We start from the raw sequence: 24,008 nt of genomic DNA on the forward strand, positions 1-24,008 counted from the left end.
CAAGACAAATCATAGGGGCTTTAGGCATTACAGCCTAAATAATGATATTTTTTCTATTATGAACTTGATTAGTGAAGGTTATCAATGGTGTGGTGCATAGAAGGGAATGTGGCATGATGCTATACAACCGCTATGACTCACATTGGTGGTCTGAATTAATCACAGTATTAAAGTTTCTAATTGGTTTGAACCTATTGGTTTTTTTTTTTTTAAATCCGTGATCACGTGTCAAAGTTTTTTAGTGTGGAGCCCACTCAAGTCATTTTAAACAAAATGCATATTTTGAAAAAATACACTTTGCATCACAATCGGCTTGATGGGCCAAGTGGGAGAATGTTAGTTTTTTCCCATTAGTGTGGCCCACTAGCCTTCACGTTTTGTGCAAATGGAACTCTATTATCAGATAAGCCAATGAAGTGATATGGTTCATTACGATAACTAATTAGAATTATAGATTAAGGAAAACTCATGATAATAAAAGAGACTTTGATGGACTAGGTGTCTTTTAATAATTATCTCTATGGCCCTCTTCTCTCCTCTATAAAAGGTAGAATACTCACCCCTTATTCATACGGTTTTTCCATCAATTAAAGTACTGGGGTATTTTAGAAAAGTAGAGACAGAGAAAAGAAGGTGAGCCAAGAATTAAGGTGTTTCTAATTAAGGGGTTTGTTCTCTCTAATCACGATGGCCAACAAAGGTACGCTATTTATTGTTCTTGAGATGTGTTGAATTCAAGATCCTGTTATATCTGTTTTCCGCATAATAGTTTCAATACAGATATTTAGATTTACATTTTAATCTCCAGGTTGGGGATTAACTTGCACTTCCGTTGTAACGTTTTCTTTTTGAACTGGTCGTGATTAATGTGGGATAAATCTCTTTATTCTTCCCAAAGGAGAATTTTGATTTCAACCCGACCACTTTTGAAAATTCTATCATCCATTCACTTTTTGTGGTTGGATTCTGTCTCTCTAGACTAAAGGTCTCGCCTTCTTTCTTGCTCCATTCACTTTTTGTGGCTGGATTCTGTCTCTCTAGACTAAAATATCCGTTGGAATAATATCTTTTTACATTTAATACAAGGGAAAGTCTTCAATACACACCTTTTAAGGTGTGTATCATATGCACCTATTGTGTGGTTCATATTGTGCCACCTCATAAAAAATTACTTGTAGGACCAGTCATTCGTAACATTTTATTTCGTATCGTAACTTTTATACTAAAAATTCGTAACTTTTCAACAATATGATTCGTAACTTTTTAACAATAGATTCGTAACATTTTGGAATTCATTACATTTTGGTGTATTTTAATAAGGGTGCATATGATACACACCCAAATAAGAGGTGTGTATTGTAGCACTTCCCGTAATATTACAATTGTATCTTATTTTCTTCAAAAACTCTTGCAATAATATCTTTTTACATTTAATATATTGTCTTATGAGAAAAATGAGGCCCAATTTTCCCTTGAATTTTGGCGGGCTAAAACGACCGCACCTCAAACTTGACCTCTGGGCTGGCCCTGCATCTTTGAGCCATAGTTACGACACTGGTAGTCTTGTAGTGGTTACTCAAAGCTCACCCACCACATCTTGGAGCTATAGTTGCAAACTTACAACACTGGTAGCGGTTACGGAAAGCTGAGCACCACATCTTCTGCCACTTCTTTTGCATCTGCATCGCTCCTGTAAAGAGGACAAATTAAGTCATCCATATTTTGTTTTTGATAGGAAACAAAATTTTATTAGAACTCGACAAATGATACATCAAGGAATGACCAATTATAAATCTGAGAGTTTCCTAGCCGGTTCAAGATTTCAGGTCTTGCAGGTTTATGCTTTTTCTTCTTCTCTGCAGAAACATTGAAATAATTTACTCATCTTTTATATATACAAAACATAGTTTCAATGAGACATTCGAAACTCATCATCAAAGTCAACCTAACTTGTCTATTACAAGGACTCGGGGGTGCTGTAGTGCACTCCCGCACTACACGTGTAGTTCGATCAAATTTTTGTTGTGCTGTGCATTTGGTCCCAATGTCAGTTGATCCGTACTGTTGGTAAATTTTGACGGACAAGATAAAGCAGTCACAGCACTTGTATTTTGTTATACTCCTATATTAGGGCTCATTTGGCTGTAAAACTGAAACAATAATATTTTTTTTTCTTTATTCAAAACCAAATTGAATTTGATAATTTTGCGTCAAACTTTTGTGACTTAATAATTCACCTTGGCAAGAAGAATCGGAAAATTAAAAGTTTTGATGAAAACTCATATTTTTTTTCAAAAAGACAGGAATAAGTAAAATAAGTTGATTTATTGACTTATTTTTTTCTTTATTTGAAAAATTATGAGTTTCGATCAAAAAGATTTCACTTTTCCGATTTCTCTTATTGAGACGAATCATTAAATCACAAAAGTTTAACTCAAAATTAACAAATGAAAAAAAATTTAAATAATGACAAAAATGATACTTATCTCTTAAATTCAAGGAATATTTAAATATTCATCCTCTTTATCCATACCATGTAAGAAATCATCCCACCCTTTTTTCATGCTTATGTTTTCATCATCTTAGTTAGGGGTGTACACGGTCCGGATTGGTCCGGTTCTCTAGAAAACCAGTAACCGGACCATTTCAAACGGTTCTAAGAAATTGAGAACCAGAACCTAACCAATATATGATTGGAACCGAATCAGAACCAAACCGCAAAATCGGTCCGGTTTTGGTTCGGCTCCGGTTCCGATTCTATCTAATTATCATCCAAACCTATCACCGGTGTGTGAGAAAGAGAGACGTGAGATTGAAATTATAAAGACTAATCCGTTAAATAAGGTTGCAAAGAATTAAAAGAATAAGAAGGTAATCTATTAGAATAGAAAAAGAAGAAAGAAAATAAAAACTTTCCTAACGAATGAGATTTCATCTCTAAATAAAGTAAGTTTAGCAAGAAAGAGATTAACTTACCAAATTACACACATATATTTATTTTATATAATTATATATATTAGTTTTAAACGGTCCGGTCCAGTTCTAACCACGGTTCTTTAATTGAGAACCAGTAACCGAACCAAAATTAACGGTTCTTATTTTTTTTGGAACCATAACCTGACCGCAGAACCACAGAACCAGACCAAATATGACGGTTCGGTCCGGATCGGACCGGTTTTACGGTTCGGGCGGTTTTCTTGAACACCCCTAATCTTAGTGTGTTAATTACCTTTCTTACCCTTTTTGCTATAATATACATATATCATATTATATTTTTTTCCTAATTTAGTAGGATTGGATTAGATTGGTTTCCCAATTTAGTGGAATTTGATTGGATTGTTTTCCCAATTTAGTGGGATTTTATAAATTTAAATATGATTGATTACTTTTATTTTTTTATCCTATTACTTTTATATTTCAAATTAAATCAAACAATCACAATTCATGATTGTTTGGTAATTTTAATATGATTGATTATTTTTATATTTCAATGATAATATTTTGGGTGTATGTCATGTTTATTAAATCGGTTTCAAGCTAGATTACGAATGGTCATGAAATGTTGAAATTGACGTGGTAATTTAATCATGAAACGCTAATCATGATAACACATGTTTTGATAGTAATTTAATCATATTTCATGGAATAAGATCAATTATAAATATGACCTTTTAACATGATCAATACATGTAAAAATGTGGTCAACTTATCAAGTTAATTTCATAAAATATGGTCATTTTATCATATCTGATTGGCCAATACCTATTTCATGGTAACTGCTACAAATAATCTACCATGAATTCATAAACCACTATAATAACTCATCTGCTTGTACGTAATACACTATGACGCGAACATTATTTTGATGAACAATTATACATGCAATATTGATCATTTTCTGCAAATGATTTGCCATGAAAAAACAAACATATTTCAAAGATTCGATTCATGGAAACCATTCAAATAATTTTCCATGAAAAAACAAACATATTTCATGGTAACCGCTACAAATAATCAACCATGAATTAAAAAACTACTATCAAAAACCAGATACTTGTACGTAATACACCATGATCCAACCATCAAGCCCATCTGTTTGTTCTAAAATAATTTCAAAGGTCATGGAAAATTAGATCAAGCCTATTACCTACAAAATTAGACCATCAAAAACTTAATTAACAAACTCAACATTGTCCTTCAATGGCTCCCATCTGTACGTTTCTATGGTTTCCATCCAAACAGCTTCATGAGGGAGATCGCAACGCCCATATACATCATCTGAGGACAACAAGAACCCACCACACTCCACCGTCGTGGATTCCGCCGGAACTCGTCAAAGACCCCGGCGGCCGAGCCACCTTCGTGGTGTCAGCCACAAGAGGAAATCAGCAGCAATGGCGAGACCCCTCCGGCGACGTCATCTAAGGGCCAAGCTCGCGAGAAGAACTCCTCAGCGCGCTGCGGCGGCAAGAGGCTATGAAAATCGAGGAGGTGATGGTCGGTAAGCGGCGGCGGTGGTATGAAGTGATTAGATCGCGTGGTGTTAATGCTCATGCAGTTCCAATTCTGGCTGGTTAGTCGCTTGTCGGCAGCAGTACTACTGGTCTCAATTTAGGGAGAGAGGGTAGAGAGTGGAGAAATTTTCAGCGTGGTCTTGGTTTTCTGCGTTTAGGACGACTGGTCTGGGTTTTCAGCTTTTAGGATTTTAGGAAAATAGGGAGCCCAAATTTAAAATGGAGGATCAATATCTTTGACGAGACTTTCGGGATTGACTGGAGAAATCTTTGGGGATCAATCGCCGGTAAAATCGTGAGGACTGAATTTGTTAAGTTACCGTCCCATTTTTTCGTTGATATATATATATAGACACAATAACGGGGATCATAAAAGGGTATTACGGGGATTAAAAAGGTGGAAGGACGAAAACATAAGTAGTTCAAAAGTGCGGGATGAAAACTTAAATAGATTGGGGTTCAAGGATGATTTTTTAAGTAACCCTAAATTCAAACCCATAGTGCGTTACTTTTTGAGTTTTGTTGTTTATACAGTTAGAGAGAGAGAGAGATGGATAGGTGAATTGGCAGAAACAGTTAGAGAGAGAGAGAGAGAGAGAGAGATATGGGTGAATTGGATTGTAGTGAGAGAATCAGAGAAACTGAGATAGACAGGAGTAACTGCGGGTGAGAGAGAAAAAGAGGTGTTAGACCAATTTTTAATTCTAATCCATATTAAATCTACTCTCAACCTATCTAAATCCATAAAAATATGGGTTGACATTACACAATATGAACGGATTGAGTTGGGTTACAAGTGGGCGAATTTAGAGGAATTAAAAAATATGAATTAAAATTGCCACTTCTATTATTTAGTGTTTTATAGGGGTTCATTGAAGATGCTCTTAGTATGTGAAATGATGAATTAGTTCTTGTGTACTGATTCAAATGCAAGAATTTGCGTTGCCGTGTGCTTTTTTACAACGTAACTCACCAACTGTTGGAGAATTTTCCTGGTCAACTTTGTTACTTATTTCAGTTTTTTTGGATTAACTTTCACTGGTTTGATTCTAATAGAGCAGTCTTTTTCATGTTTTGGGCACGTTAATTAAACAAAAATATAATTGACCACTATACTAGATCGACCCATTTTTGAGGAAAAGATAAATAAATTAAATTATAGAAACAAGGTTAGGCGGAGTTTCAGTTTCTTTGTAAACCTTATTTTTCAAAAAGAAAATAATTTCAAACTCAAATATAATGAAAATGAAAAATAATTTTTTGATCTTTTTTTTTTGCACCATTTGAAAAATCTCAACGAGATCTATAAAATAAGATCCATATTAATAAAAAAATTATTTGAGTAAATATATAATTTTTGAACTTAAAATTATTTTCTTTTTAAAAAAGAAGGTTTAATAAGAAGCTGGAACGGGGCCTTAGCTGCCAAAGGACTTAAAATAATGCTAGAGAAGCTAAATTTTATTTTTGGGCTTGTAATAGGAATTTGGGGGTGCTGTAGTGCACCCCCACACTACACGTGTAGTGCGGCCAATTCGGTTACACTCATTTGCCATTTTTTTAAAAGAGAAGAGAAATTAGATCATGTTTACTAATTCCAACACCCGTTCAAAATTTTGATAGAAAATTGATTAGGATTCTTTGAGATTAACCTTATCTACTACTCGTATACGGGAGTTTATATTTTTTACGAATTTTGACATTTTCAAGCCAACTCGGCCTTCAACTTGGCTCATTGCTATTTGTTAGCCGTGTTGCTTTTTGAAGCATTCACAAAGTGGACTCATATTCAACCCATACTGGGGGAAGAATAGAGGAGAAGAAAGGGGAAAAAGAAGGAAAGGAAATTATTATTATTTTTTCAAAAAAAAAAAAAAGAAAAGAAAAACGGGTCGGGTCATGCGGGTTTGGGCTTGGCTTGAGCCGTATTCGACCCGACCCGTTTCAACCCGTTTATTATTCAACCCATATTCGACCCGTCCATATTCAACCCGTGACCCGTTTCAACCCGTCCAAACCCAACCCAATCGGTCCATTTGCCACCTCTACTAAATAGCGTGAATGGTTAAAATTTTTCCTAGTGAATGTGTAGAAATTAGCTCCAATCGACTATATAAGTTGGTCCATAAACTTATCACTCTATACATTTAGCCACCCGTTTATGTACTCATTAAATTTGGTGGGCCCAATTTTCTAATACAAAAACACTTTTCCGATTTTCTGTTATAATGTGAGGTTTCGAAATGATGTTAAAAAAAGCAACTTCCTTTTTGGCTGGAAGCAAAGATGAAATTGGAGGAATATATAAATGCTACTGGTACAGTGGCTGCTGTACAGCAGCCGCGTACAGATCACTTTTGTGCCCATCTCGGGTCCCGTAGCCTAAATTTTAAAGCAAAGTTGGATGATTCGTAAACACCCTTCCCGATATCGGATTGAGGTGATTTTTTACAGGGACCCTAAATGAAGTATTTTGAACAAAATGAGTGGTTCCGATCATTTTTACGGATTCCGAGATGGGCACAAAAGTGATCTGTACGCGGCTGCTGCTGTACCAGTAGCAACGTCCATATATATTTGGGCCCAATTTACAAATTAAAAAACTGTTTTTTGATTTTATGGGATAAAATGTGAGGTTTTCAAAATGTTGTTGCAACGAAAATAGTCCTTCTCTACCTGGAAACAAAATTGACGTTGGGAGGGATTTTCCAAAAATGAAGTATTAACACTCCTCACTTATTTAAAGACTTCATTTGGTCTCTTTTTTTTTTTTAGGGGTTTCATACAATTAAATTAACTAGTCCATTGGGGATATAATCTACCCAATAAACTAATGATCACTTATCAATAATGGGTCTCATTTTTATGAAAAAAACGTCCATTCAGCCATTTAATTTTAACTATTCCATTGGAGATGTTCTAACCTATTAAAAGAACTCTGGACGAATTCTTCAGTTATTTAAATGCCAAAGATTCATCCAAAACCCACAAAACTCCCAATTTCTCCCCACAGCCATGGCTATCTTCAACTTCCAAATCATGCCATATTCTCTCTCCATGTTGATCTTCTGCATTCTATTCTTCAAACAACACTGACCTTCAACCTGGCAAACTTAGGCGATCAAGATCGAAAGGCTAACATAACAACATTCGGAGCAGCCAATATCTCAACCCAAGGCCTCCAACTCACCGATCTGCAGAATAAAGTCGGTAAAGCAACTTACATCCATCGCCTTCACCTTTGGGATAATTCCATTGGAAACTTATCAAAGAAAACTAAAGATTACAAGTCTTCTCTTTCCTCTCAGAGAAAAGTTCTCTTGCACTCTCTCTCGCTAGAATTCTCTCCATACAGCATTAAGAAATAAATTAATACAACTGATATATATGGGGCCGGTTATAGGGACAATACATTTGACAACACTTTTGACAACACATTTTTCAGAGCCCCACGTGAATAATCGGAGCAGTTCAATTTGTTTAAAACATGTTTTTAAAGGTTCTCATAAAAAATCAACTCATTTAGATATGGACAAGGGCTTGATCGGCTCATTCAATTTTATCCTGTCAAATTTGACAGAAATCAATTAAATGAGCCGATCAAGCCCTTACCGATATCCAAATAAGTTGATTTTTTATGGGACCTCTTAAAAACATGTTTTAAATATATTGAATGGCTCCGATCAATTGTATGAAGGTCCCACGTGAAATTTTGAAAACTGTGTTGTCAAATGTATTGTTCCTAGAACCGGCCCCGATATATATATAAGTAACCCTAAGTGATAGCTAAACACCTCCAACTGACTTAGGCCGCGAGCCCCTCCTGGACGCGAGACCCCGCCGCAAGACACCCTCTACCGCGGGACCCCTCCTGCTGCATGATCCTGTCGCGGACCACTTGCCGCGGTACTCTTTGTGCGGGTTGCGGATCTCTGTTGTTAAACTCCGTTGCTGAAAGTTGTCTGCATCCCCAACAGTTACGACACTGGTAGTTTGGTAGTGGTTCCTCAAAGCTCACCACCACATCTTGAAGCCATAGTTTACAAACTTAACAACACTGGCAGCGGTTACTGAAAGCTGAGCACCACATCTTCTGCCACTTCTTTTCCATCTGCATCACTCTTGTAAAGAAGGCAAATTAAGTCGTCCTAATTTTTTATTTTGGTAGGCAACAAATTTTTATTTGAACTCGACAAAAGGTACATCGATGAATGACTAATTACAGTCCTCGCCATGCTGTTTACCAGAACTTGTTCGATCTCTAGCATTATTTTAAGTCCTTTGGCAGCTAACCTGTTTCCATAATTTATTTTATCTATCTTTTCGTCAACAATGGGTCATCTAGTACAGTGGTCAACGATATTTTAGTTTGAATTCACGTGCCCAAAACATGAAAAAAGAAAGCACACGGTAACTCAAATTAATCAAAAATAAATAAAATAAGTAACAAAGTTGACCAGGAAAGTTCTCCAACAGTTGGCGAATTATGATGCAAGAAAGCACACGGTAACGCAAATTATTGCATTTGAACCAGCAGACAAAGACTAATTCATCATTTGACATCCTAACCAAAATTCTTCAGTTATTTAAAATGTCAAAAGTTCATCCAAAACCCACAAAACTCCCGATTTCTCCCCACAGCCATGGCTATCTTTCACTTCCAAATTCTGCTATATTCTCTCTCCATATTCTGCTTTCTATTTTCCGAAACAAATTCACTAACCTTCAACATCACGAACTTTGCCGATCAAGATCAAAAGGTCAACATAACAACATTCGGAGAAGCCTATATCTCAACGCAAGGTCTCCAAGTCACCTCCAACGAACGCAACACCAATCTGCAGCAACAAGTTGGTAAAGCCACTTACATCGATCGCCTTCACCTTTGGGATAATTCCACTGGAAACTTAACAAGTTTCACTACCCATTTCGTTTTTACGATTGATTCGAATGGGAGTTCGACTTTCGCTGATGGACTTGCCTTCTTTCTCGCTCCCGATGGGTCAAACTTCACAGCTGGTGGTGCAATGGGCCTCCCGCTTGACCCAGTTACGATAATACCCACTAACCCTTTTGTTGCCGTGGAGTTTGATACGTTTCAGAATGATGGTGTGGACCCAGTCGGTATCAGTCCTATTACTCACGCAGGTATCAATGTTAATACTCTCAAATCAAATGTTACTGCTGTTTGGTACTGTAATATTACTCATGGGATAGAGAATGAGGCTTGGATTAGATATGACTCAAGTTCACACAATTTAAGTGTAGTTTTTACTGGTTCTACTAATACTACTAGAGTGGAAGATACCATTCATTTCATTGTTGATCTGAGGGATTACTTACCCGAATGGGTAACAATTGGGTTCTCAGCTTCAACAGGATCAGAATTTGAAAAAAATACTGTAACATCATGGGATTTTAGTTCTGTAACATCATGGGATTTTAGTTCAAGTTTGGGAATTAATGAGACCAATAATACTGTTACAGTGAAACCGAGATCGAATAAAATCTCCCTCGGAGCTGTGGTGGGATCAGTTGTCGGCTCGGGTGTTTTTGTTGGTGGGTTTGTTTTGGTTGGATTTGCCTTGTGGAGGAGAAGTAGAGCAAAAGAAGAGGATGAGTTTGAAATTGAGATGTCCTTGGAAAATGAATTCGAGGCCGGTGCTGGGCCGAAGAAATTTTCCTATAGTCAATTATCTCGTGCAACAAATAAATTTGAGGAGGAACAAAAGCTTGGAGAGGGAGGATTTGGTGGAGTTTATAGAGGTTTTTTGAGGGAGTTGAATTTTTATATTGCAGTCAAGAGGATATCGAAGGGGTCAAAACAAGGGATCAAGGAGTACGCAGCAGAAGTGAAGATCATTAGCCGGTTGAGGCACAAGAATTTGGTGCAACTCATCGGTTGGTGCCACGAAAAGAAAGAACTACTCCTTGTTTACGAGTTCATGGAAAATGGCAGCTTAGATTTCCATCTCTTCAAAGGGAAAAGCTTGTTGACATGGGCAACAAGGTATAAAATTGCCCAAGGTTTGGCATCTGCGTTGCTCTATCTACATGAAGAATGGGAGCAATGTGTAGTGCATAGGGACATAAAATCAAGCAACGTGATGTTGGACTCCAATTTCAATGCCAAACTGGGAGATTTCGGTTTAGCTAGATTTGTCGATCATGAGAAAGAGCCCCAAACAACTGCTTTGGCTGGGACCATGGGGTACTTGGCACCGGAATGTGTGGTAACAGGTAAAGCTAGTAAGGAATCAGATGTCTACAGCTTTGGAGTCGTGGCATTGGAAATAGCTTGTGGGAGAAAACCCTTTGTTATGAATGGGCCAGAATGTCAAAAGGGAATGGTAGAATGGGTGTGGGACCTCTATGGAACGGGAAGGTTACTTGAAGCAGTAGACCCAATACTTGGCCCGGATTTTGATGAGCGAGAAATGGAACGATTGATGATTGTTGGTCTTTGGTGTGCTCACCCGGATCACAATTTCCGGCCTAAAATTAGACAGGCAATTCATGTGCTTAATTTTGAAGCTCTTCCGCCCATTCTCCCACAAAAACAGCCTGCGCTATCGTTCTTTCCTCCTCCCTTGAACACCACCAGTACTAGTTCTAACACCAGCCAAAACAAATACTCAAGCTATACTTCCAACACAGATTCGTCCAACTACACCTCATCTTCTACTGCTTGTTCATCTCCCTCTATAGCACTTTTGAATAGTATGTAAGCTGGTTCAAATTCAAGAAGTACGAGCAGTCCATGTTTCTTCCTATAGGTCTTGATTGTTTAGATTTCTTGATACTTTTTAGGCATTGTATAGATCGGCTTCTTGATTGAGCATTATTGTAGGAATACAGATCTAAACAAAACTGTGACACATATGAATATGCATCAGACGGTTCCGGATACAATTATGTTGGAATATGCGTTTTAAATTTGTATTCCTGTACTTTTCTTTCTTGATCTCTAGATTGGGAATTAGCTTGCTCTTCAGTAGTTGTAACGTTTGTTGCTGCTGCTGCTTTTTTTTTTTTCTTTCCTTATTTGGAAATCTTTGTAGTTTAATTTCAAGTACCACCAGGTCCAGGAGTACTTGAGATAAAAACCATTCCGTTATGAGAATCAACGTAAGTACCACCATGTCTAATTTTGGAATGAAAGAGGGTAATTATGAGAGGGCTGGAGTTGTGTTTTAACAATTTTTTCATCAAGGTTGAATTTGATGAAGGGATGGAGATGACCTTAACATGTGCAATACGTCGAACATCTGCATTTGCAGGAAATACACAATGGATTTAGGAAACTATTTATTTTTCGTGAAAACCAACATATGCAAGCAATTCATATTCCTTATGAGAGATTGATGGTTGTTGGTTATGGTGTGCTCATCCTGATTAAAAGTTCTTGCCTTACTTAAGCAAGCAATTCATATTCCTTATTTTGGAACTTTTTTCCTTGTTCTTCCAACAGAAATTCCTGTGGCAAGTTGGCAACGTACTTGGATCCCAATTCCATGGCTAAACTTCTTCGAAGCATCTAATGGCGAAGCTGCTGCTTCTCGAAGCAGTCTAATGCAGTCTTTGAGCCATTTTTTACAAATTAAAACTGGTACTGGTTACTCAAAGCTCACCGCCACATCTTTGAGCCGTAGTTACAACACTGGTAGTCTGGTACTGATTACTCAAAGCTCACTGCCACATCTCAAAGCTCACCGTCACATCTTTGAGCCGTAGTTACAACACTGGTAGTGGTTACTTAAAGCTCACCACCACATCTTGGAGCCATAGTTACAAACTTACAACACTGGCAGTGGTTAATGAAAGCTGTGCTCCACATCTTCTGCCACTTCTTTTCCATCTGCATCACTCTTGTAAAGAGGACAAATTAATTAAGTACTCATCCATTTCCTAGATAGTTCAAGATTTCATGTACCGGAGGTTTATACTTTTTTCTTCTTCTCTACAGAAACATAAATTGAAATAATTTACTTATCTTTCCTTTTAAAACATTGAGCGTCATAAATCTTATTTACGGAGGTTCCATAAATAAGTTCTTTTTCGATAATAAATATTTATGATCAGTAATAGTTTGTTTTTAATCCGAACCATCCGTAAATAAGTTTTTGTTGGAAAAAAAATCGAAATGGTCCTTATAGTTTAGTGTTTATCTCAACTTGGTCTCTTCAGTTTGAATTGACTTGATTTACTCTCTAAAGTTATCATTTTGTTCCAACTTGATCCAATTACTAACTGCCGTTAGACTTCGTTAGCCCCAGATAGGAATGGGCCCCTTTTTTAGGGTTAAAATCGTAATCTGTCATTCTCCTCTTGCGCTAATATACATTTGAACCAAAACACATAGCCTCATTGTTCCATTCTTTATTTTTTTTTATGGCTTCCATTCTCCATTTGTCGCCCTTGAGATTTTACCTTCGACCAAAACGTGACTCGTTCACCTTCGGGAGGAAGGAGCGAGAGGGATTAAGGCCTGGATAAGTGATCCAATTCCTATGGATTGCAACATAGTTTTTGAAAAGAAAGAAAAAATGAGAAGTTTTGTGTTCTATAAAAGAGGTTTGGATATTTTTGAAAAATGTTTGAATTTTAGAAAATGAAGTGGATTTTATTTTAAAAAGGGATCGAGTTTTCATCAAGCTGCCTACATATCTCCGGGTAAAGGAGAATCAGGTTCGACTGTGGTTCGGACAACAAAAGGGGTTTAGAAAAAAACTTAGAGTCTCCATCGGGCATAGAGTTTAAGTGTGCCTGGTCACCTCTTGAATATTGGAAGAATAGTTCAAGTATTTTAGAAAAAAGAACACGGGTCAGAGAACCCGATTTTTAGAAAAGATTGAATCTGTTTTGCTTTTAAAGAAAATGTTTTAGGTCTGCGACGTTAAAGAAGAAAGGGTTCGGTAATTCGCTAGAAAAAGGGACTCGTTTGTATCTAGGGTTAATGGAAATTAGTAATTTGACAAAATTAGAACAAAATGAAAACTACTGATCGAGTGTAAATTGAGCCAATTCAAACTGCAGGGATCAAGTTGATACATACATTAAACTACAGGGACCATTTCGATTTTTTCCCCTAAGTTTTTCTTCTTTTATATATAGTTTCACCTAGTACAGTGGTCAATGATATTTTAGATTGAATTCCGTGCCCAAAACATGCAAAAGTTGATCTGCTCTACGAGAATCAAACCAATCAAAACTAATCCCAAACAAATAAAACAAGCAACAAAGTTGACCAGGAAAGTTCTCCAACAGTCAGGTGGTTATGATGTAAGAAAGCACACGGTACCGCAAATTCTTGCATTTGAATAACTACACAAGGACTAATTCATCATTTCATATCCTCACAAACTTTGCCGATCAGGATCAAAAGGTCAACTTAACTGTTGGAAAACCCAATTCCAAGAAGCAGTGATGATGCGTATAGAATATACAGCAAAGAAAACGCAAAAACCCTAAAAGGCGAAACTAAGATTTTATCTCAACTCCCGCGACATGAATCCCAAGATCCAGTGATGCATGAGTTGTACTACAGTCTTACCGATGGTGTGTTTAGTTCCATCTAAGACCGTGAACTATATCTTATATTTCACAAGAACCGATGACCCAATCTTCGGTCTGTAAGCCAAATTTTATACACCAGATCATCTACTTTGTAAAATAAAAGACACACATATACAACATACAAAAATATTATGCAAATATTGCCCATAAAAGATTCTCATCAAAAAATGACAAAAATAATTAATAGATAACAATCAAATATTAATGGAGTTTTTAAATATCCATCCTTTTTTGAAGGGCACCATAACTATTCATCCTCGTCATTTTAAACGGTTATGTTTTCATCCCCAAATATAAATAAATCCAAAAATGCCCTTTTTGCACTATATTACTTGTTTTCTTTATACTATATATGCACAGAAATTTGGGACTAAATTATAACTTGAAGGTCGTCCATCATTATTTTCGGATACAACGTGTAACAAAATCCCTTAGATTAAGCTTACCATTATCATCCCAAATCATTTGAAATCCCTGAGATTAAGCTTACTATTATCGGATTAAAAAAAACAAAAAGCTTTACCATTATCATCCTCTAGACCTTCCCTATCGCCCATCCTATTGGACAGGGCGACCCACTCTCGCCGGCCTCCGTCCCCATCCTCTCGGCATAAATCACTCCGATCCCGCCGCCGGCCTCTGTCGCCCATCCTCTCGGCATAAACCACTCCCCCCGTCAGTCTCCGTCACCCATCCTCGTCGGTCTCCGCCACCATTTTCATGTCGGCCTTTGTTGCGCATCCTCTCGGCATAAACCACTCCCGCCACCGCCGACAGGCTGAGGACTCCATTGTTGATGTCGTTTCTTAATTGAACGTAAAGAGAGCCAAGTATAAGGCGAACCGGTCTCCCATTTCCTCAAAAATCAAGGCGAAGAAGTGACATTTTTCATTCTTTTTTATCTGGAACAATCGTGTGGCTCATGCATAATTATTAACATTCATTTAGATTGTGACCTTTACTGCGACAGAGGTATCCTAAGAAATAGTAGGAAAAGGGGTTGGATTTGGGCTTCTATTTCATTTTTTAATCTTTTCTCTCTGACAGTTTGAATTCATGATGTTTTTTTTTTTATTTGGTACACATTCATGGTGTCCGTATTTTGAATAGTGTAATTTTTGTATTCATGTATTCATGGTGTATTTTATGATCATGGTGCATTTTTCAACTCAAATTATTTTTTTCATGAATCATGATTGTTTTGGTTCAATTTAATATTTCATGAGTACTCATTTAATTTTCGAAAAAATTTGTCATAAAAATAGATGGTGTGATTGAATGGATGTGTAGAATGTTTGTGACAGTGAAATTATGAAAAACTTGCCATGATTATTCATGGTGAATTCATGGATATGTGATCATGTTATGAAATTTGATTTTCATGGTGGATTTGCAAGAATATTTCATAAAACTTTTGAAATGATATGAATATTTTATGGTGGGATTTGGTTTCAAATTTTGGAATCCTCTTTTGCAGAATTAACCATGAAAAACATGGTCAGTTTGAATATTGTCTACGTTTAGAAATATTTTTTATAATAATTTTGCAAAAATAATTCATGAAAAACACGGTCGATTCCACCATGTTTCAAAAGGTTTCATGATATTACATGGTCAATATGAAAAAATAAATATGATTTTCGAATTTAAATCGGAGAGATTTAGTTATTACGAATTTTTTAAATATTGAAATCTTCTCTTGTAATTATCTTCCGTAATTATTGTGGTTGAATCCCAATAAATTTGGAAATGATTGAATCCCATTAAATGAATAAATTGTTAAATTCCACTAATTTAGGCAGGACATATACATACACATACGGATATCTTATTAAAAGTGGAGTATAGACGAAAAATGGGTGCTCGGATCAAGTACCCTACAGACTTCGGATGCCGTTGATTCTCGCGTAGGCCCACTCGGTTTTGTTTTTAAAAATTTTTGGACGGCTCGGATCGGCCGTCTGGTGGCCGGAGACGGCCGTCGGTGCATTTTCTCTACGGTACCAATAGGATTTTCGTTAAAAGTGTATGATATGTAATTCACTATCTAAAAGGATGAAAACATAACTGTTCAAAATTGCCAGGATGAATACTTACGTGGGATAAGATTTGAGGATGAATATTTAAGCCTCCCAATATTAATCCATTACACAAAAACATGACTTTTAGTATAATTTTTTAACAATAACAACATTTGGATAAGCCTATATCTCAACCCAAGGCCTCCAAGTCACCTTCAACGAACGCAACACCAATCTGCAGCAACAAGTTGGTAAAGCTGCTTACATCGATCCCCTTCACCTTTGGGATAATTCCACTAGACACTTAACAGATTTCAATACCCATTTCGCTTTTGTGATTGATTCAAATGGGAATTCAACTTTCTCGCTCCCGATGGGTCAGACTTCACGGCTGGTGGTGCAATGGGCCTCCCACTTGATCCAGATACGATAGTATACACCAGCCCTTTTGTTGCTGCATGTGGAATTTGATACGTTTGCAAATGAATGGGACCCGGTCAATGTCGTGCAGCCAGGCTCGTCATGTAGGTATCGATGTCAATTCTATTATATCAAATGTTACTGTTGTTTGGTATTGTAACATAACTCGTGATAGAGAACGAGGCTTGGATTAGGTATGACTCAAGTAATTCACACAATTTAAGTGTAGTTTTTACTGGTTCTACTAATACTACCGGAGTGCAAGATACCATTCATTTTATTTTTGATCTGAGGGACTACTTACCTAAATGGGTAACAATTGGGTTCTCAGCTACAGGATCTGAATTTGAAAAAAATTAATGTAAAATCAAGGGATAAAGGAGTACGTGTTTGCTCCATAACTGTGATTTTCCTTTTACTCGTCGATTGAATGACACGTGGCGAGGGTAAACTTGGAAAGGTGAAGGGTAACATTGATTCACCATAATTAAGCAAGATGATTGAATTAAATAAGTTGATTAATGATAATGAAACTACGGAAAGTTTTAAAGATCATTTTACCCGTCGATTGGCCAGTACGTGGCTTGTTTCCTTTATACGTTGAATATTATGGAGGTTATTTGGTTCGTCGATCAAGTGACAGATGTCAAAAGGGACTATGTCCCATTATTCCATGATCAAAGGGGCGGTTAACCACGATTAGAGAGGCAGTTTTCTAGACGTGGATTCGATCTACAGTTGCGGAAGATATTTTGCTAGAATTCGAAAGAGTTTCAACTGCCATCTCGGAGGGAAGATTTGAATTCAAACTTGAGAGGGCTTCTATTTATAATTAGGATCAAGACAATCTGAAACACACACAAACAACGCCAAAAGGCCTTTATCTTTTCTTTTTTAGGAGTAGTCATAACTTGTAATTGTTCACTCGATTATCTCAATCAATTGTTCCTCTACTTTGAGAATTAATAAAGTCCATTTGTTAATCTTCTTTCATATTTCACCCACTTCATTGTTTATTTTCAAAGAAGTCCTGAAATACGGTAAGGAATCAAACTCCACTTTTCACACCTACATTCAAGCAAACTACAACACAATTTTCCATCGATTTCCTGTCGATTGGAAAGAAATCAGAAAATTAGGTAACAGTATGGATCAAAGTTTGGGAATTAATGAGACCAATAATACTGTTACAGTGAAACCGGGATCAAATAAAATCTCCCTTGGAGCTGTGGTGGGATCAGTTGTCGGCTCGGGTGTTTTTGTTGGTGGGTTTGTTTTGGTTGGATTTGGCTTGTGGAGGAGAAATAGAGCAAAAGAAGAGGGATGAGTTTGAAATTGAGATGTCCTTGGAAAATGAATTCGATGCCGGTGCTGGGCCGATGAAATTTTCCTACAGTCAATTATCACGTGGAACAAAAAACTTTGAAGAGGAACAAAAGCTTGAAGAGGGAGTATTTGGTAGAGTTTATAGAGGTTTTTTTGAGGGAGTTGAATTTTTATATTGCTGTCAAGACGACATCGAAGGGATCAAAACAAGGGATAAAGGAGTACGCAGCAGAAGTGAAGATCATTAGCCGGTTGAGGCACAAGAATTTGGTGCAACTCATCGGTTGGTGCCACGAAAAGAAAGAACTACTTGTTTACGTGTTCATGGAAAATGGCAGCTTAGATTTTCATCTCTTCACAAAGGGAAAAGCTTGTTGACATGGCAATAAGGTATAAAATCGCCCAAGGTTTGGCCTCTGCATTGCTCTATCTACACGAAGAATGAGAGCAATGTGTAGTGCATAGGGACATAAAATCAAGCAATGTGATGTTGGACTCCAATTTCAATGCCAAACTGGGAGATTTTGGTTTAGCAAGATTTGTCGATCATGAGAAAGAGCCCCAAACAACTGCTTTGGCGGGGACCATGGGGTACTTGGCATCGGAATGTGTGGTAACAGATAGCTAGTAAAGAATCAGATGTCTCCAGCTTTGGAGTCGTGGCACTGGAAATAGCCTACGGGAGAAAACCCTTTGATATGAATGTGCCAGCACTACAAGAAAATCGTTCTATAGCAACGGTCAAAAGCGTCGCCAAAAAATCCAAAAACCGTTAGTAGAGACCCGTTTAAACTATACCGACGGTTGGAGAACCGTCGGCCAAACCGTTGCAATATATCCGTCGCTGTAGAGGTAGCGACGGTTTTGACGAGCGTTGGTATAGATTTTTTTTTTAGTTTTTTTAAAACCAACCATTGTGTGACGTAAGCATCCACGTGGCAGCCACATGTTGCCCGTGTGGCGCTGCTGACGTGTCACCTACTTGGCACTCGCATGGCGCTTATGTGTCACCTGTGTGTTATCCTACGTGGCACCCGCGTGGGTGTGAAATAATTTTGCTCCTCCTGGGACTCGAAACGCCGACCTCGTGTGCCTGCGCGCGTGCGCGAACCAATTGTGCTAGCCCTTCGCTTGGGCAAATTTATACACCTTTTAATATTTATACTATACTAACCTGATTTTTTTTAATCCTTTTTTTTTAAATCCGATTTATAGTATACAAACACCTTCTAATATCATTTTTTTCCCGATTGGAACCATCTATTTTTTACATAATAAGGAGTACAATTTCTTTGTTACGAAGAATAAAATTAATATTACATAGAATTTAACGCTAGGTTCAATAATTACCTTTTAAAATTGGTATAAATGCATGTATATGCATGTAGTCATATATGACACTATATTTAATTATAATTGTTTAGATTGATGCAGAGTAGGATAATAATTTTGATAGGAGTTTTATTTTGTAATATTCATTTACAAAAAATGATATCTTGTGTGAGAAAAATAGTTCCATTATTCACTCATCTTCAAATAAATTGACATGCACCATGTACCAAAAAAAAAAAAAAACTTTTTGTTTTCCTTTTTTTTTTTTTCAATATTAATTTTGCCCTTTCTAAATTTTTGTTAGATTCACATTAAATTTTTTTATTGGTCAATTGTTTCGATGAGATGAGTTTAAAAAATAAAACAAAATGCAATTAAAAGCATAAAAAATCATTATAGACAAAAAATATCAAACAATTAAGTTTTTTTTTTCCGATCAAAATCGTCTATCTTTTACATATTAAGGAGTACATCATTAGTACCAAGAATGAATTTAATAGGGTATCGGTACACACTTATTAGACAGAAAAACTCATTTTATTAAAAAAATTGTGTGTCGATAAATAAATTTTCTAAACCCGATTGAGCCAAATTTGTACGAGAACGATTTAATCAACATGAAAAATAAAATGATCAACTGTCTCGATTGTTAGTCCGGGTTTGAAAAACCGATCGCATGAAAGAAAATTGGTTTTACAGTGTAAAATTCTACTAACAGTTAAAGAAAACCGTCGCTATAGTCCAGATTATAGTAACGGTTATTGGAAACCATCGCTATAGTCAAGTTTTTAGTAATGGTTAACAAAAACCGTCGCTATAGTCTAGTTTTTAGTAACGGTTAATGAAAACCGTCGCTATAGTGTTGTAATCAGTCACACGAAAACTGTCCCTATAGTCTTGTTTCTAGTAACGTTTTGCAAACTATTACTATACACCATCTATACCGACGGTTTTTTGAACTGTTGCGAAAAAAACAGTTGGGAGATCCTAAATTTCTTGTAGTGCAGAATGTCCAATGGAAATGGTGGAATGGGTTTGGGACCTCTATGGAATGGGAAGGTTACTTGAAGCAGCAGACCCAAAACTTGGACCGGATTTTGATGAGCGAGAAATGGAACGATTGATGATTGTTGGTATTTGGTGTGCTCACCCGGATCACAATTTCCGGCCTAAAATTAGATATAGGTGATTCATGTGCTTAATTTTGAAGCTCCTCCGCCCATTCTCCCACATAAAAAGCCCACACTTTCGTTTTTGCTCCTCCATTGAACACCACCACTAGTTCTATGACCAGCCAAAACAAATACTCAAGCAATACTTCCAAACACAGATTCTTCCAAGTTCACCTCATCTTCTGCTACTTCATCTCCCTCTATATCACTTTTGAACGAAATGTAAACTGGTTCAAAAAGTACGAGTTGTCCATCTTTCATCCTATAGGTCTTGATTGTTAAGATTCTTGATAATGGTTAGGCATTGTATAGATCGGCTTCTTGATTGAGCATTGTAGGAACATCGACCTAGGCAAAACTGTGTCACGCACAAACATGTATCAGAATTCAGACGATTCCAGATACAATTATGTTCAAAAAGTACGAGTAGTCCATTTTTCATCCTATAGGTCTTGATTGTTTTAGATCCTTGATAATTGTTGGGCATCGTATAGATCGGCTTCTTGATTGAGCATTGTATACAGGAACACAAATCTAGGCAAAACTGTGTCACATACAAACATGTATCAGACGATTCCGGATATAATTATGTTCAAATTTGCGTTTCAAATTTTTATTCCTAGACTTTTCCTTTATGATCTATAGGTTGGGAATTAGCTTGCTCTTCAGTAGTTGTAACGTTTGCTTCTTCTTGTTTTTTTTCTTTCTTTATTGGAAATGATATTAACCATTCCAATATGAAAATGAATGTAAGTACAGGAGTAGTTCAAATTTTTTAATGAAAGTGGGTAATTATGTGAGGGCTAAAGTTAATTGCCATCCGCGTTTAAAATGGATTTCGTAAATTATGGGCGGACTCATACTAGAATTTTGCCGTTCGTTTTTAACGTGGTGTGGCACCTAATTGATACGGATTATGAGACTTTGAAAATTATGGTTACCTAATTGGATTGGAGGCAATAAATTTACAATGAAAATTTGAGGGATAGATGTAATTATTATTTTTGGTGGCCCCTGATAGTGGATGGTGAGATTGATCTTCCAAAATTAATTGAGGCGCGCATAAGCTGACTCGAACACTTGACTTATTAAAAGAATGAGGTTATTATTTGACAGGTGTTTGATAGGAGTTCTCAAGACATAAAAGTTATTCATTGCAACAGTAAATGTAAATGAAAACGAAATCGAAATAGTTGAAGAATAGACTTCAACTTTTCTTTCAAAATGGTTTATAATCTGAAATATCGTCAGATGATTTCACTAATGAGATATTATTGATTGAGAGAAATTTTTTCACGGCTTCACGCAATATCAGTCGTCTAAAATATTTTTGGACGGTCAAGATTGATCTTCGTAAATTTTATTTATGGGAAGCCTGGTTAAAAGGTTTTTCTTTTATTGATTATGCCTTAGATTCAAAATCTTAAGATTGACATGCAAATCATACTTTATGTACGGAGGATCATTTCTGAAAGAATCAATAAATTTATAAAATATGAGTTTGTTGACACGTGTCCTTATAAGAGTTCTCCATGGCAACAGTAAATGTAAATGAAAACGAAATAGTTGAAGAATACGACTTCAACTTTTTCAAAATGGTTTATAGTCTTAAATATCGTGGGATGACTTCAATAATGAGATATTATTGATTGAGAGAAACTTATTTACGGCTTTACGCAATATCAGCCGTCTAAAATACTTTTGAACGGCCGAGATTGGCCGCTGTAAACTTTATTTACAGGAAGCCCCGTTAAAAGGTTTTTCTCTTATTGATTATGCCTTAGATTCAAAATCTTAAGATTCACATGCAAATCATACTTTATGTACAGAGGATCATTTCTGAAAAAATCAATAAATTTATAAAAAATGGGTTTGTTGACACGTGTCCTTATAAGAGTTTTCCATGGCAAAAGAAGCATTTTGATTAGGATATACTGAGATTGAGTTAACAAACCATTAACGTTAAACATCCTTGGCGTCCGTCATCCAAACGAAATATCTTTCTTTTTTTGTTTTTTTGTCAAAATGGAGAAGATAATAATAGCCGAGCAATACTTACATAACGGAATTCGTTACAAAAATCTCGGACAAAGCCAAACTAATAATCTAATTATTATAAATGAGAAAAATACAAAACAGTCGATATCATCAAATTTGACATCAAGTTTGCCTGCCGGCGGAGATTTGTTTTTCTAACTTATAAAAAGTGACAGTCTTTTTAAGTTTCACACGTGACATTTTATAATAGTTGAAAATCTACACACGTAACATATTTGAATCGGTTCACAATTAGGACTAATTCATCATTCAACATGCTAACCAAAAGAACTCTGGACGAACAATAGAGGTACGGTACGATTCATGAAACTGGATTCATAAAATTGTCCATAAAAAATTTTGAACCGTTCAAAATGAATCTGGACGGTCCAGATTTTTTCGTGAACAATTTCATGGACCCTATTACTTTTGTGAATATGTCTACATACCACCAAACCAACCCCTGCCCAGCCACTGACCACAAATGTGGCAGTGGGACCCATCTTTAATTTTGTCATAAACAAAAACAAAAAACGCTGAGGCTCGCGTCATGCACCCCAGTTCCAACCACTTCTTCCACCACCTCTCACTCCCCCCAACCCTCCTCAACTCCCCCGGCGCCATATTCTTCTCCGGCGTCGGCAAGTTCCGCTTCGTCCCCCACAAGATCACCAAAATCCAAGCCTCCCTCTCTATCCGCTCCTCCTCCCTCTTCCCAACTCGACGCCCTCCACAGCGACATCGAATGGAGAATAAATTATATACACAAACAGTATATATATTTGTTTCTTCAAATCAATTATATTGCGTCACATTATCATGTCCTATTATAATGATGATATCCTTGTGAATCATGATGTTCAACAAGGGCGGGAATAGTGAGTTGTTGAGGCTCGCAAGGTGGTGTACTTGATTAGCGTGACGTCGAGCGAGGCGAATGGGCTGGTGGGGTTGTGTGATTTGAATCTAGACTTGCCGCTGGAGCTAGAGGGAACTGTGCGCGTTCGATCTGGCGCCGGTGACGTCAACATCGACCCAGATGGTGTTTGGGGACACAATGGCGGTTGTGGTGGTAGTCGCCGGTGGTGATGGGGTCGCCTCTGGGCACGCATTGGGTCCTACTCTCTCTCTCTCTCTCTCTCTCTCCCCTTAAATTTGGGAGAATTTCAAAAATGATACTCACACAACAATTCAAATACAACCTCTCACATATATGTGGGCTCCACATACACTACTATGTGTGAGTTCCATATGTATGTGAGAGGTTGTGTAAGTTGTTATGTTTGGATTATTGTGTGAGTAGCATTGTTGGGCGAATTTACCCCTCTGTGTTTTCTTTTTTTGGCGGTAAAAGAGTGGGTCGCACCGCCACGTCAACCATCGGTGGTTGGGCGGGGGTTAAGTTTCATGGTACGTAGACTTGCTACTCGATGAATTCTTCAGTTGTTTTTCATGCGAATAAATTATATACACCGTCGGTGTAAATATTTATTTCCTCCAAATCAATTATATTGTCCATCGTTGTTAAAATAGTAGTCTCAATTAATAGAACATGGCGATATGGCATAACGTAATTGATTTGAAGGAAAACAAATATTTGCACCGGTGAT

General features: G+C 36.9%; 1 protein-coding gene and 1 pseudogene across 1 annotated transcript in view; both read left to right on the forward strand.

The window, feature by feature from the left end:
- The window catches only part of LOC131308402 (L-type lectin-domain containing receptor kinase IX.1-like), a 20,775-nt gene extending 9,315 nt beyond the window's left edge, over window positions 1-11,460 (forward strand). Inside the window, exon 2 of the mRNA XM_058335330.1 lies at window positions 9,275-11,460. Within this exon, the coding sequence (XP_058191313.1) occupies window positions 9,275-11,242 (1,968 nt within the window). The 3' untranslated portion in view covers window positions 11,243-11,460. The remainder of the gene's footprint in view (window positions 1-9,274) is intronic.
- Window positions 11,461-17,691: 6,231 nt separating this feature from the next.
- On the forward strand, window positions 17,692-20,740 carry LOC131308414 (L-type lectin-domain containing receptor kinase IX.1-like; annotated as a pseudogene).
- The last annotated feature ends 3,268 nt before the right edge of the window (window positions 20,741-24,008 follow it).

Source organism: Rhododendron vialii, chromosome 11a (assembly GCF_030253575.1).
Source record: "Rhododendron vialii isolate Sample 1 chromosome 11a, ASM3025357v1".
NCBI classification, from domain to species: domain Eukaryota; kingdom Viridiplantae; phylum Streptophyta; class Magnoliopsida; order Ericales; family Ericaceae; genus Rhododendron; species Rhododendron vialii.